Raw genomic sequence first — 15,431 nt, 5'->3', positions numbered from 1 at the left:
TTTGGAGTGTCCGTGCTTCTTAGTTCTAGTGTTAGCTTTTCTTCTTCTCCTGAGTAGTTCTTTTCACCTTTTCGGTGCTTTTCTTTTGATTCTCTTGTCATCTGAGTAATGCAAAATTTCTGGTTATAATTGATCTATACACCATTGGAATAAGAAAAATGATTAATTGGCTTATGCTGTATTTATAAGGAGGTACTCAGTTTGAAACTCGGGTTAAGTAAGATGGGCCTTGTGCGGTGTTTATAAGTGTCTCATGATACTTATTTATATTTGGTTGAACATGTTCTGTGTAGTTTCGTCTTTGGAGAATATTAATATTTTTACCGGATAATTTCAGAGACTTCAAAGCCAAACTGTGCTTCATTTTCTGTGGTCATGGCTTCAATTGGAGTACAAAGAGCATTTAGTATACCCCCATCAAATGGCTAAGGTGATTAAGGATTTTTGCATAGGAAAATATTTGAAACTGTAGCAAGAGGTTTGATTTCAAAACCGGAACTTTACCATATCAGGTGATAATCTTTTTAACAGTATTGTCTAACTGTGCATTTTACTACATTTGGCTTGCAGTGGATATGTTTCTTACTCTGATTGTATGCCCTCCTTCTGCAATGTTGACTGAACTCTTTTCCTTACAACCTTTTTTCAGAAGGCTTTGTGGATACCCACATGGAAATTTGATAAACTAGGGCTTAATTTAGATGTACGAGCATTGGACAATGCTTCTTTAAGGGAAACAGAGATTATAGTTTAAGATGCCATTTGGGTCTCTTGGGCTTAGCTCACGAGCATTGATCCAATGTGAGACAATAAACCATCACACACAAACGCAAAATATAACGTGGTCCGATACAAACCGGCTGACATCTACGCCCCACGGAGGAGAATATATTTTGCTATGATTCTATAGAGATGTAAAACGATAGAATACCAACACCGTGTACATACTTTTTCACCATTTACCACTTCATGAACGTGTCTCCTTGCCATCAATGTTCTTGGTACATATTTTTTCACCATTTACCACTTCACGAGCATGTCTCCTTGCCATCAATGTTCTTGTACATATTTTTGCACCATTTACCACTTCACGAGCATGTCTCCTTGCCATCAATGTTCTTGCTGCTCTACCGATAAACACTTCTACCCATCAACTCCCTTTTGACAAGGATTACAAAGTCCAAGACTTGTCTAACAAGAAATTCCTTCACAAAACACAACTCTGAAATGGAAACCTAACTAGACTAGGAATTTTTTTTTGATAAGTCTAACTAGACTAGGAATTTGAGACAATTTCTAACGGGGGTATTGGCATGGTAGAGAACAAAAGTCAAAATTCACCAAAAACCCAGAATTCTTTGAATGGTAAATAGGCTAAAATATGTCTTTTTTGCCATTTGAAGTGTCTTTTACTTGCTTACTGGTCTTAGGAAAAATCTGTGTCAAACTTTTAGCTGTATCAGCATTATTTGTCCTTTGAAAAACTTTTGGATCAGCATCTAACCTAGGATGATTACTTTAGGCAGAAAAATGTAGAGAAAATGGCAAAAGTAACCATAATGTAGTGGAAAAAGTATCAGCATGTGCTATGTTACATGGACTCAGGTACGTGTGTCGGATGTGTCAAATTTCCAAACAAAGGACACACGGACACAGCTAAATATTCATTTTATTAAATATTTTATTTTATTTTCTAAAGTAAAGTAATGTTTTTATCTAATAAGATGTTATATAGGTATTTAACTCATTTTAAAGTAATAATATAATATCATTGAATGATTGGATATGCTTTTTTAGTACATGTCCAACCAAAAGTGTCGGACACATATCTCATACCCATGCTCGAACAATATGTGTCCGACAGGGATACTTCACTACTTTTGAAGAGTCCATGTAACATGGGGCATGTGTAAAATAAGTAGGTTAAGGTTTTGGTTCATAATATGTTTGTGAAGAAAAATGTGATAAAACAACTGTTTCTATATTTATATTTTATTTTGTTGGTTGGAATCATTTTGAAAATTGTAGGAAATTAGTCCAAACTTGAAACATAGAATGATTACTTTAGGCAGAAAAATGTAGAAAAATTGGCAAAAGTAACCATAATGTAGTGAAAAATAGTATTGGCATGTGTAAAATGAGTAGGTTAAGGTTTTGGTTCATATCTTTGAGATGAAAAATGTGATAAAACAATTGTTTCTTTATTTATATTTTATTTTGTTGGTTGGAATCATTTTGAAAACTGTAGGAAATTAGTCCAAACTTTTCTTCCTTTTTTTTTTTTTTTTGATAAGTAGGAAATTAGTCCAAACTTGAAATGTAGAATGATTACTTTAGGCTGAAAAATGTCGAGAAATTGGCAAAAGTAACCATTATGTAGTGGAAAAAAGTATTGTCATGTGTAAAATGACTAGGTTAGGGTTTTGGTTCATATCTTTGTGATGAAAAACATGATAAAACACTTGTTTCTATCTTTATATTTGATTTTGTTGGTTGGAATCATTTTGAAAACTACAGGAAATTAGTTCATATATTTGTTAAGAAAAACATGATAAAAAACTTACCCAAAAAAAGAAAGAAAGATAAAACACTTGTTTATATCTTTATATTTGATTTTGTTGGTTGGAATCATTTTGAAAACTATAGGAAATTAGTTCAAACTTCAAACGGCCTTAACTTTCAATCCAGAAGGAGTTACAGGACTATTAGATATGCACGAGAAGCGCAAGATGAGTTCTACCGCACAACCAAGCCATTTTGAAATCCAAGATTGGGCTGTTTCAATAGAGTTTTAATTTATTTTAGTTGTTTTTGGAAGTTTTCTAATTTCGCGTGATTTTTTATTAGGATCGGGATGGATTAAATTTATTTTGATTTTGATTTTTAATTTTTTTATTCTTTTGCTTAGGGACTTTATTTTTTTATTTTTTATTTTTTGTGGTGATTTTAGAGGTGGTTTGCTAGCGTAGCTAAATTCTTGTGTTTTTTAATGCTAGAAATAGTTGTAACGCTCCATTGTTGGACAACTATTCGTTAATAGTAATTCGAGTTCTCTGTCCCCCAAACCTAGTGGATTCTAGGGTGTAACAGTTCGTTTGTTGTGAACGCTTCTGCTTTGTCACTGGAAGAACATATTTCCAATGTTCTTGTAGGAATTTGGTTAAATTGTATTTTCTTTTAGGGATGATCATATTGCTAGAATTATGGATTTTTTGTTTGAAATTTGGGTTAAGGAAAATGCCCCTTTTGGTAATGGTTCTAACTGTTGCATGACACTGTAAATTATCGAATGGGTTCTTTCCAGTTTCGTCAATACACACTTTTGGAAAGAGTGAGTATTTTCATCAGAGAAATTTTAGAAACTTCAAAACCAAACTATGCTTCGTTTGCAGTCATGGATTATTTTATTTTATTTTTTATTTTTTTTGGGGGGGGGGGGGGGGGGGGGGTGGGGGGACTAAGGATTTCTGCAGAGTAAAGTATTGCAAATGTGGCAAGAGGCCTGATTCTAAACGAGGAGGTTTTATAATTCAGTTAAAATCCCTGGAAACAGTCTTCCCCTGCAATGCATGGCTTGAGGTGCTCCTGTTTCTTAATGGGATCCGCTGCGCACATTGACTGCACTCTTTCCCTTGCCTTTCTCAAGCAACATTGACTGAAATCTTTCCCTTGCAACCTTTCTATATAATGATTTTTAGATTACCAGGGCTCAAGGAGGTCAAGGAACATTAGACAATGCTACTTTTAAGGAATCAGGGGTTACCAAATAAGATGATTACCCGGGGCATCATAGGTCTATATGATGCTCAGAAGTAGGGAGGATGAGCTACTCAGCATTTAGAGAAGATGATGGAATATGATTTCCTAATCATTATAATTTTCACATTGAATGTGACCGCAGGGTCAAGTCAGAATTCACCCAGCCGGAAGGAGATTGTAGTAAAGACATAATATATTGGTTTCATTATATTGTGGAGTATTTCTTATATTTATTGGTTTCACCTCAAATCTTTATGACTTGATAGAATTTAAAATCACAACATTCACTTGTTAGTGATCACAAGTTACCACAGAGAACCCAAGTCAGCAAATGATAGTGGTTTTTGCTTATGAGAAACAACGTTATTATACATGAACCGGGACAGCACGCAGAGGTTGAGCCTTCTGTAAAGTAATACCAAACTTCTCCTCCATGTTCATATCCTCTGGAGCAATGCCGTCTTCAAGCTTCCAGTCAAACGAGTTTATGAGCGTACCCATCATCAAGTGAACCATCCTTATTGCTAATGGTATCCCAGGACATATTCTTCGTCCACCTCCAAAAGGAATTAGCTCAAAGTCATGGCCCCGGACATCAATTTCTGTCCCCAAGAACCTCTCTCGCATAAAGGAGTTTGGATTGGTCCATATGCTTGGATCGCGGCCAATAGCCCACGCATTTACTAGCACTTGTGCATCCTTTGGTACTGTGTAACCACATACCTCAACATTGGCATCAACTTTGCGAGGGATTAAGAATGGCACAGCTGGGTGTAGCCTGAAGGTCTCTTTCACGATAGCTTGTAAGTATGGCAGTCTTGCAATGTCTGATTCTTCTACTGGGCTGCCTTTTCCAAGGATCTGATCAAGCTCAGCTTTGGCTTTCAACAGAGTCTTTGGGTTGTGTAGTATCTCTGCCATTGCCCATTCCAATGTGCTTGAAGTAGTATCTGTTCCCGCGGCAAATAGATCCTGTAAAATATTTTGTGTAAGTTGCAAACTTTACTGGCTAATGAAACATTTCTACGCAAGTCAGGAAGTAAGAAATCATTACATATTGGTATGGTCACCCTCTGAAGAGTTACAATGGACATCTAAGTTCAACACAGAACAAATATTTCTATAGATTAGATAAGGTCAAAGCAAACCAGACTGGTTTAGTTTACATACCACCAACATATGGTCGATGTGGACTTGATCAATCTCGTTAGGGTTAGATTCACTGATATTGAGAAGAGTGTCTAACACATCATTTCTTGTGATACAACCTTGCAGTCTCCTCAACTCCAATCTTTGGTTGATCATATGATTGAAAATCCCAATCATCTTCTCAAAATGAATCGTCAATCGACACCTTATACCTAGTGGATCAAACTTCCTAAGCACAGGGAAGTAATCCACCAGATTGGGTTTACCAGCCTCTTCCATGATACCCCAAACTAGTTCTTTAAACTCTTGTGCCGTATCAGAGCTTGTGTCAGTCAAATCTTCAGAGAAGATGGTATTTGATATTAGATTTAGCGTTGTTCTGAAAGCTGCTCGTCCTATATCTACTGCAGCACCTGCCTGGCAACTCTTGTGGATGTAGGCCATTAGCTCCTTAACTTTCTGACTCCGTAGCTGTTGCTTAGCATCCAGTCTTTGACCCGAAAATAAATGTGAGCTCAAGATTTTACGGAGGTTCCGCCAGCGAGTTGAAACGGGTATCCAAACCACTGAGAACAGGCCATGGTTGTGGGCTAGAAGTGCGTCTGGGATGAATCGGTTGGAGAAGGAGAGATCTTGCTTTTGGAGGATTTCTCTGGCCATGGTTGATGAAGAAATGACCACTGTGGTTATTTGGCCTAGTCTCAAAGTCATGATAGGACCGTGAGTTTTGGCGAGCTCTGCTAAGGACTTGTGTGGTTTATTTCCTAGTTTGAGGAGGTTTCCGATAATCGGCAACGGAGTAGGTCCTGGTGGTAGCCTTCCCGCACTTGTTCTGCTCCCCCTTTCAATTGAAAGCAGGGCTTGAACCAGAGTCCAGGAGAACAGAAAACATAGTAGCAAGTTCAAGAAATCCATCTCTCTACCCTGTTGTCTGCTAGACTGTGTATAGTGCGTGTATGTGTGTTACTAATAGAGCTCTCTAGTTTGCTAGGCTGTGTGTAGTGCGTGTATGTGTGCGGTTAGGGAGGTTCGGTCTTTTGTTTAAACAATATTTTGAAGCTATAACTGTTGTTTTGATTTGTTGTTATTGTTTTTAAAATTATGAATGTCCTCATCTCGCTATACTGATTCATAAGGAGTTGACTCTTTTTTTTTTTTTTTATGTTATCTCCTATCAGAATTGATTAAAAATATTGATTATCACATCATGCTTGGCTGTGAATATTTGATTTGAATTATCTTCTCCTTTGGCAGGATTATTAATTGTCAGAGCTGAAATGAAAATATCTCTGGTAAGAAGGCTCATCTGGACACAGCTGTCTGCTTGCATTAAATTCCCAAGTGACGAAATCCAATTTAGATGGTCCAACAATGAGCAGCCTTTTGGAATTTCTGAGAGTCGTAACTGAATTGGATAGCTTAGCTAGCTTGACTTGTTTAGTTAAGAGTCTTCATTCGATTTATGTGAATTGGAGGTATGGCAACTATAGAAACAGGTGGGAGAATACAGCTGAGTAATTGGAACAACTTGGAAAAAAGGGAAAGGATGTGCAGACCCCAGGAGAACGAGAAGGATGTCTTACCTGACTGTTTTCTCACGGAAAATACAAAGGTTGGTTTGTTCTCTGCCGCATTTGACCCCGCCTCTAATCACGCTCAAACTAGGAATTTACAACATAGCCCCAACCAAGTTTGAACTCAATGTTCAACGCTTTCCAACACGTTACTTGTTGCCAACTACTCTCTCAACACTCAAAATTTAGGCTTTGTTTGGATACACACGAGTTGAGAAAAAAAAAAAAAAAAAAAAAAAAAAATAGTATTAGTGGTTTGGATAGATAGAAGAGAAAATAAAAGAAATGATAGTATTTTTAGTTGGATATGATATAGAGGAGAAAAAAAGAGAAATAATATAAACAAATTACAATCATATCCTTTTAAATAGATATGATATGAGTGGAATAATAATTTTCTCATTTTAATTGTTGATGACAATTTCGAAATTATGAAAATACTACTTAAACACTATATTTTATCTCATTTTTTGAGATATAGAAAATGAGGAATAGTTATCCCTTCCTATCTCACTCTATCATTTATTTTCTCTCACTTTTTACCAACCAAACACTAAAACACACTCTTACTACCCTTTCTTCTCTTTTCCCTCCTTATCCTTCCAAATCTATCGTATCCAAACATACCCTTATTAATGTTTTCTTTAAAAAAAAAAAAAAAAAAAAAAAAAACAAAAAAAACATAAATGAGGAATGATGCTATTACTCATGATCAAAGGGCACTAGTCTACTAGCTTAACCTTTCAAAAAGAATGAAAAAACAAAAATGTACTAGTCTATATGATATAAGCTTTAAAGAGAGGTTGAGTAGTCGAGCAGTTAGACATAAAATATTGTAAGGGTATGTGCATTTGCGGTGTTCGAGCCAATAAAGATAAACTATAGTAGTTGTATATGCATTTGCTTGAATTTTCTAAAAAAGGAAAAAAAAAAATTGGTATTACCCATGCAAGGTTTAAGAGAGCCCTCACTACATCGTTTTGGTGTTAAAATGTGAAATTTATTTGTTTGTCTTCAACATAATAACACTAAGTTATCACCCAATATTCAGAATATACCATGAACTTGTTTTGTTCGCATTCAAACACATTCAGATCAGACGCTTGGCTTAGCACCGGATCAAGAATTAAGTATGATTTTAAACTCAATAGTAACAAGTGAGTGATTCATGATCCGACCCAAAATTTTAAACTATTAAGTGAAACTAACACGTAATCCATTTCATTTCTCATCCAATCCGATATGAGAAAAATTTATCTTTTAACACTAACACAGTTGTGCCTCACTTATTATTAAATGAATGATAAAATTCTCTTTAAAAATTTTTGTATTACAAGTTTACTCATTTACTTACCACATACTTTTCTTGCATAGTATAAATTATCATATATAATTACACTTACTATATTAGTATCTATAGGTTATTTATTCGTCACTCACATAACCTCAACCCTTCTTTATATAGGACATTTAGTGTGTCACCTGTCACGACAGTTGTCATGTCAGACACAACCAGTAGCTAGCGATCTTTGACGGCCATCAACCTTCAAACTTATAATATTTTTCTATTTTTTATTTTTAATATAGTATCAATGTCTTTCAATCTTTGGTAAATAATCTATTAGTTTATCGCCAAATGGCACCATCAGCCCCAATCCCCATTCTCGGCGGCGATCAACCTTCTTCCGCATCCCAATCTTTAGTCTCAAGTTCATAATTAGCAAAAGTCTTATTTGGCCGCCCAATCAGTCTCCAAGACACATCAATAGTGGTGCCAACAGTAGTGTGTCACCTGCTACGACAATTGTTATGTCAAACACAGCCAGTAGTGGTGCCAATAGTAATACCACGTCAGTTATCATGTTAGACACTATCAACAGCGGTGTCAGCAGTAGTGCCACCGTTAGTTTTTAATCGTACCTCCATCTTCATCATGGGTGAAAATTCATCTCCACCAAATTTTCAACAACTTCATGATCTTACATTCAATCTCAAACTAGATTCATGCTCAGCTCACTTTGAGCTCTTTCTTTATTTCTAACAAAAATATTTTCGCAGCACAATAATCTAACAAGTTAAAAAAAGAATAATATGTCATTTCGACTTGGGAAAGAAATATCAAGTGGAGCCCAAGGTGTGCAAAAATACTCGTCTTTTTAAGGATAAATAATAGTATGTCATTTCAGTACCATAATGTTGATGCTACATAACACAATATGTGGTGCTAAGTGACACTTGACATGGGACCACGTTGTTGCTGTCATGACATTTGTATACATGATTAATGGGATACTTGTTACCCGCATAATATTTCAATTCCTTTTTCTAAGATAGCGAGATTTTTTCCCCATTTAATCTATAGATTAAAAATAAAATAAAAACCTAGCTAGACTGCCACAAATAAAAACATCACCACCATATGAAGGGTTTCTAAGTATAATCTTACTTCATCTTAAAGTACAGCTGTTTAATTATACATAAGTAAAAAATTTAACTTTTATTTTCGTAAAGTTTATAAAAGATAATTAAAGTGATAGAATGAAAATCACAAGATAAAGGAGGAACAATTAATTGACATGTCAATTTTGTTCATACTTTCATTGTTGATACTTTCACCATCACTAACAAAGTGAAAATCAAGGTGGATCGATAGAAATTGAAGAAGAAAAAAAATTAAAATGGTGAGAGAAATTTTTAACAATTTAGTAGAAGTATTAGACCGAATTTCATTCTCAAATATAGCTGTAATAAAACCCTAGGTTTTTTATACCTTAAACAAAAAAGAAGTCTTGCGGAAAAAAAAATTCTATTATATATATATATATATAGAAAGTTTGTTCATAATTCTGCAGAGAGTTTAACCTCCTTTTTTTTATGAGAGTTTGCATATTTTATAACACTTTTGCTCTGAGTCTTTGAGATCGAATGGGATCCCAAATGAATTTTTTCCTGCAAATCCGTGTTCTTCCCTTCTAAAATGAGGATAAAACTATAATTAAAAATTGTTAATTTTTAGAACTTTGACGTTGGTTGAAATTTCTTTTATCTTGTTTCACCAAAAGTAAAAAAATTATTTTGGGAGTGCTTATTAGGTTTGGAAGCACCTTTAAAGCGCCAGGAAGCTCTCCCAAACGTGCACTTAATTTTTCAAAATAATTTCAAATAACTTCATTTTACAGTATTCTCTGTTGTCCCTCCTGCCTTTTACCTTATATGAAAACTGATTTTTCTCTGCTTAAATGCATTTATATGTCTCCGTTGTATATGTTCAAACCGTCTAAATTTATTCTTTCTTATTTGAGCAGTGATTCTTAGGCCGATATCTGCTAATCTCATCATTTTACACTACTTTTTGTCACATTCCACCATCTAAATGATGTCGGACAGAAGATCTTCACTTTTTCATGATCGGTCATGTTTGCACCATACAAGTTAAGTTGTATAGAAAAAAAATAATAATAATAAATAAATAAAATGATGTGGCAAAAAGCAGGGAAAAACCGGGAAAAAAAAGTGGCAAAAAAAATGTTGACTGATAATTATATATGTGCCAGTAGATCGACATGGTTGTGGACTTGTGGGACAAATACAGATGGATGATTAAAAGGTACCTAAACCTAAAAGGAGGAAGTGAAGCTGTAAAGCACAGAGAATTATAGATGGCTCAGCCTATATGTGTGTGTGTCTGTATATCTGTACTATTATTAAATGTGCAAAGTGTTTCAGTATTTCAGTATTTATTTATTTATATTAAAAAATATTTATTAGTTGATATAAAAGTAATTTTTGTAAAAATAGTTTCTATAAACCTCTAAAAATTACCTAATAAAATCAATCACATTCTATATACAACTCTTATTTTTAGTTATTTTTTAATAGATATTATAGTTTCTATAAAACTCTAAAAATTACCTAATAAAATCAATCACATCCTATATAAAACTCTTATTTTTAGTTATTTTTATGAATAATTATCACAATATAACTGGCCCGGCCCATTTATGATTATGTCATTATTAGAAAATGACACATGTCATCATCCTATTCATCCAAGAAGCCTATAAATAGAGGCATGGAGGAAGGAGAAAGGGGTACAGAAATTGAGAATTCTATAAATCTAGAATTCCAGAGTAAAATACAGAAGCTCTGCCAAAGAGTTTCAGTATTTATTTATTTATATAAAAAAATATTTATTAATTGATATAAAAAGAGTTGAATTTCAGAGTAAAATATTAGATGTGTAAAGAGTTTTAGTATTTATTTATTTATATAAAAAAATATTTATTAAATGATATGAAAATAGTTTTTACAAACAAACAAATATATATATATATATATATATATATATATACATAATAAAATTTAAATTAACCTATTTATTTATTTTTTACTATCCATTTTTTAATAAAAGAAAACCTAATTAGACAAGATTTATTAATATAAAAAATATTTATTAATTCATATATAAAATAAATAATTTTTATAAAATTCTACCACAAATTAGCTTTTATTATGAGTATTTTAATAAAATTAAATCTAATTAGACAAGTATATATTTAAAGAAAATTAAAATAATTTCTATAAAACTCTATTACAAATTACCTATTTTATTATCAATAAAACTCTATCAACAAAGATATATTTAAAGAGTTTCTATAAAACTCTAACACAAATTACTTATTTATCAATTTATTATGAGTTTTTTAATAAAAAGAAACCTAATTAGACTAATATTATTAATATAAAAAATTATTTATTAACTGATATAAAAAGAGGTTTTAATAGAGTTTTTAAAAAACTCTAACACAAATTACCCATTTATTTATTTATTATGAGTTTTTTTTTAATAAAAGTAAATCTAATTAGATAAGAATTATTAAAATAAAAAAATATTTATTAATTGATATAAAAAAAAAGGAGGACGGAGAAAGGGGCACAGAAATTGAGAATTTTAGAAATCCAGAATTTCAGAGTAAAATACAGAAGCTCTGCCAAAGAGTTTCAATATTTATTTATTTATATAAAAAAATATTTATTAATTGATATAAAAAGAGTTGAATTTCAGAGTAAAATACAGAAGCTCTGTCAAAGAATTTCTATATATACTATTATTAGATATGTAAAGAGTTTTAGTATTTATTTATTTATATAAAAAAATATTTATTAAATGATATGAAAAGAGTTTTTACCAATATATATATATATATATATATATATATATATATATATATATATATATATACATAATAAAATTTAAATTAACCTATTTATCTATTTATTATTATCCATTTTTTAATAAAAGAAAATCTAATTAGACAAGATTTATTAATATAAAAAATATTTATTAATTGATATATAAAATAAAATAATTTTTATAAAATTGAACCACAAATTAGCTTTTCTTATGAGTATCTTAATAAAATTAAATCTAATTAGACAAGTATATATTTACAGAAAATAAAATAATTGCTATAAAACTCTATTACAAATTACCTATTTTATTATCAATAAAATTCTATCAACAAAGATTTATTTAAAGAGTTTCTATAAAACTCTAACACAAATTACTTATTTATCAATTTATTATGAGTTTTTTTAATAAAAGGAAACCTAATTAGATAATTATTATTAATATAAAAAATTATTTATTAACTGATACAAAAGGATGTTTTTTTGATTATTTATTATCAAAAAAATTATTTCTTTTACTATTTTTTTTAAAAAAAAATTGACTGGAAAATGTTTAGAATAAACCCATTGTTAGTACGTGTTGTCTCAAAATCATTTAAACATATTGCCCAAAAACATGTAGAAATAGAGATTGACGTATATATAGTATACTCAAAAAGTAATGAACCACATAGATCATTCAAAAACCACCGCCACCGCCTTTTGCCTCGGCCTTCTTCCATTGCCGCCTTCAACCGCCACCGTTGCCATTTCTTTGTAAAAATTTATAGAAGATAGTTAACAGTAAGTACATATGTATATACATAGAAACATGTACCTGTTCCAGACAATAACCATTAGCGAGGCAATTTAGGTGCAGAAAAATAACAGTGGGCGCTTATAACTTCTAGGTTTCATTGTGAAAAACATGTTCGTTAGATTGTGTGATTCGACCACAAAGCAAAAGAGTCGTTATAGCTGAAATAGAAAAACCAAGATGGAATAAATATATATTACACACGTTTGGATGCATCATGTCCCATATCCAACATAAAAACACATTAAAGAGCTAGAAATGCAGCTCAGCAGTCTTGGACAACGAATAGAAACCTGTGCTCAAGATCAGTTTCTTCGCCATTATAGAGTCCTTGAATCTCAATCAGTCTTCCTTTTGTAAGGTACGTTTCACCAATCATTCTGCAATCATAAAGCACAAGTTGTTGCCATGATTATGAAAAGTACGTCTATACAAATATACCAATCATTCTGCAATCAAAAAGCAAAGCCTGTGCAAAATAAACCATGATAACTTGGCAAGTGGCCATGCATAGGAGAAAATAACACAAACCACAGAATCAGATCAGATAGCATTTCGAGCATTTTCACCCACCTGAGGCGGCACATAGTAACTAGGGGACAGCACTAAATGACCTGCTGTCATTGTTGCATTTGAAGGAAGAAGCACATAGTAACTAGGAGGCAGCACTAAATAACTTGCTGCCATTATCGCATTTGAACCAGCCTGCACAACAAATTTTTTGAAATGTCAGTCATTATAGATGATAGCAAGTGAAATCACCTAAATTTATGTCCAATACAAAATCTTATACCAAGAAATTGATGAGCAATAAACTCAAGACTAGCTACCATCTGTTTCGTTTAGTTTTTTAAAAACAAGTCTCAAGAACTCAGAAATGAGAAAACAGTTTTCAGTGGACTATTAAAAGACTATCTTGCTAAACACTTGTCTATTAAATGAATTTTCAGAAACAGTTCTCATAAAACTGTCAACCAAATGAACTTTCTGTCATCATCAAATTATTATTATTTTTTTTTCCTTCAGATGAAAATAGAAAACTGAAGCAAACAGGCACTATGCATCTAGTACCTTTTATAATCCCACATTCCTGGTTTGATATCAGGGTGGTGGTGCCATATATGAAGTTTGGTATGGACCAACTCCTCCGATTGGCATCATCTAATGCAACTCAAATCGTTAAAGCAAATAAGCATGGCAAATTAACAGCATTTAAATTTGTTGAGAACACATGCATGCACATATGAAACAGTTACATGTTTGTGTATATGTGTGCGCTTTTGTATGGATTGTTAAACTATAAATGAACTCTGGATTGAAGATGATGATCAAAATCAAATATCCCAAATGTTTGTGTTTTATAAATTTAAAATTGAGATTGGACCCACAAAATTAAATTCAACGATTTATTGGCTAAAAACAAGAAAAAAGGTCCTTTAATTCACAATATTGAGAAATTTAAAATACGTAGTAATAAATTTGGACTTAAAGTTTGAATCATTATTTTAGTTTTGCCTAAAAGATTTGAGAATTCAAATATTCAATTTGAATTTAATAATGAAAAAATAAAACTACATGATTCCTCGTACAACAAGATCTACATTATAAACTTGCTGAAACAAAGAATTAATTTACCATCTCTGACACGGACTATATATATATGTGTGCGTGTGTGTTGGCCCGGTGTGACTATATATATATATGTAATGAAATGAAGGGTTTACAAATTTCTACCTATATAAGAACATGTTTATTTATACAGTTAATTAATTATTTAATAGTGTAATAATTAAAAAATTGATGATTGAAAATATATATATACTAGTTACTAATCAAGAAAGAGCATGAAAAAACACTCACTTGGGTGAGTGAACTAGGCTCCAAGTTATCTTCATGGTTGTGCTGTATATCTGGAGAAAACTCTATCCCACCCATGGTTGGTTGTTGAACCATTTTATCCCACATTCCTGGTTTGATATCAGGGTGGTGGTGCCATATTTGAGAATCTAATAGCCGATTCCCTCACGATTACACCAGTCACAACCAGTACTCACTTGGGTGGATGAACTAGACTCCAATTTATCTTCATCGTTGCAATCTATGTCAGGAGAAAACTCCATCCCACCCATGGTTGTTGACCTTGTAGGGACGAACCGGCCGGATCACTGTTTGAGAATCTCAAAACAGATTCCCTCACAATTGCACTCAAGTCCCAATCTACTCTCATCTTTACGACAACAATAACAGAACAACAATATTAGGGCTAACAATATCAAATTAAGTAAAGAGTTAACATAAAATAATTAAGCACATTGTTTGAATGAATCAGACTCTTCAAAGCTTCTATTCTTTCATTGATTTGCTCCCTAAGCCTCTGTTGAAAACACACACACACACACAAGGTCAGCGAATAACAAAAATTGAATAATTCTTAAAGAGATTACATGTCAAAGTTATTCAATCGATTTTATAATCATGTCAATCCACTACAAGGAAAAAGGGCTTCTACGAAGGGCCAAAAGCCCTGTGAAAACTTATTTACGATGCATTGTAGGCTCTCGTGTACGAGGGTTCGGTAAATACTTAATATTTTTTATGAAAAAAAAAAATCAAGCTCGTAGAAAAATAATAGATTTGCCGTAAAAAACAATTTTGTCTATATAAATATGACTATTTTCCAGTGAAATAATTAATTTATGAATATTCACGAGGCACCATGCATACTGTAGAAAAGTTTTCTACGAGAATTTTTTTTTTTTTTTTTTTTTCACAAAATAATCGGTACTTGAATCATAAACAAATGAGATATGTTCGTATTAAAAAATATTTAAACGAAAACTTAAAAGATATATTTATAATAATTTTTTCTTTAGAAAACGTATGAATGTTTTAGTATTTAGAGAAATTATATTAGAATTTGACACATCAAATTTTTTTTTTCCTATAAAAAAAATATATATGGA

The 15,431-nt window shown here is 32.2% G+C and overlaps 1 protein-coding gene across 1 annotated transcript; it reads right to left on the bottom strand.

The window, feature by feature from the left end:
- Positions 1 to 3,934: 3,934 nt before the first annotated feature.
- LOC132302582 (geraniol 8-hydroxylase-like) lies at positions 3,935 to 6,025 on the bottom strand. Its single transcript, XM_059799492.1, has 2 exons — positions 4,930 to 6,025; positions 3,935 to 4,731 (listed from the first exon to the last, which is right to left on the bottom strand). Exons 1-2 carry the CDS (start codon positions 5,821 to 5,823, stop codon positions 4,126 to 4,128), a joined length of 1,500 nt encoding a protein of 499 aa, XP_059655475.1. The 5' UTR covers positions 5,824 to 6,025; the 3' UTR covers positions 3,935 to 4,125.
- Between the last annotated feature and the right edge of the window lie 9,406 nt (positions 6,026 to 15,431).

Source organism: Cornus florida, unplaced genomic scaffold (genome assembly GCF_030987335.1).
Source record: "Cornus florida cultivar Cherokee Brave unplaced genomic scaffold, ASM3098733v1 CherokeeBrave_3.0.0_Hap2_Chr04, whole genome shotgun sequence".
Lineage (NCBI taxonomy): Eukaryota > Viridiplantae > Streptophyta > Magnoliopsida > Cornales > Cornaceae > Cornus > Cornus florida.
This window is presented reverse-complemented; position numbering and strand designations above follow the sequence as displayed.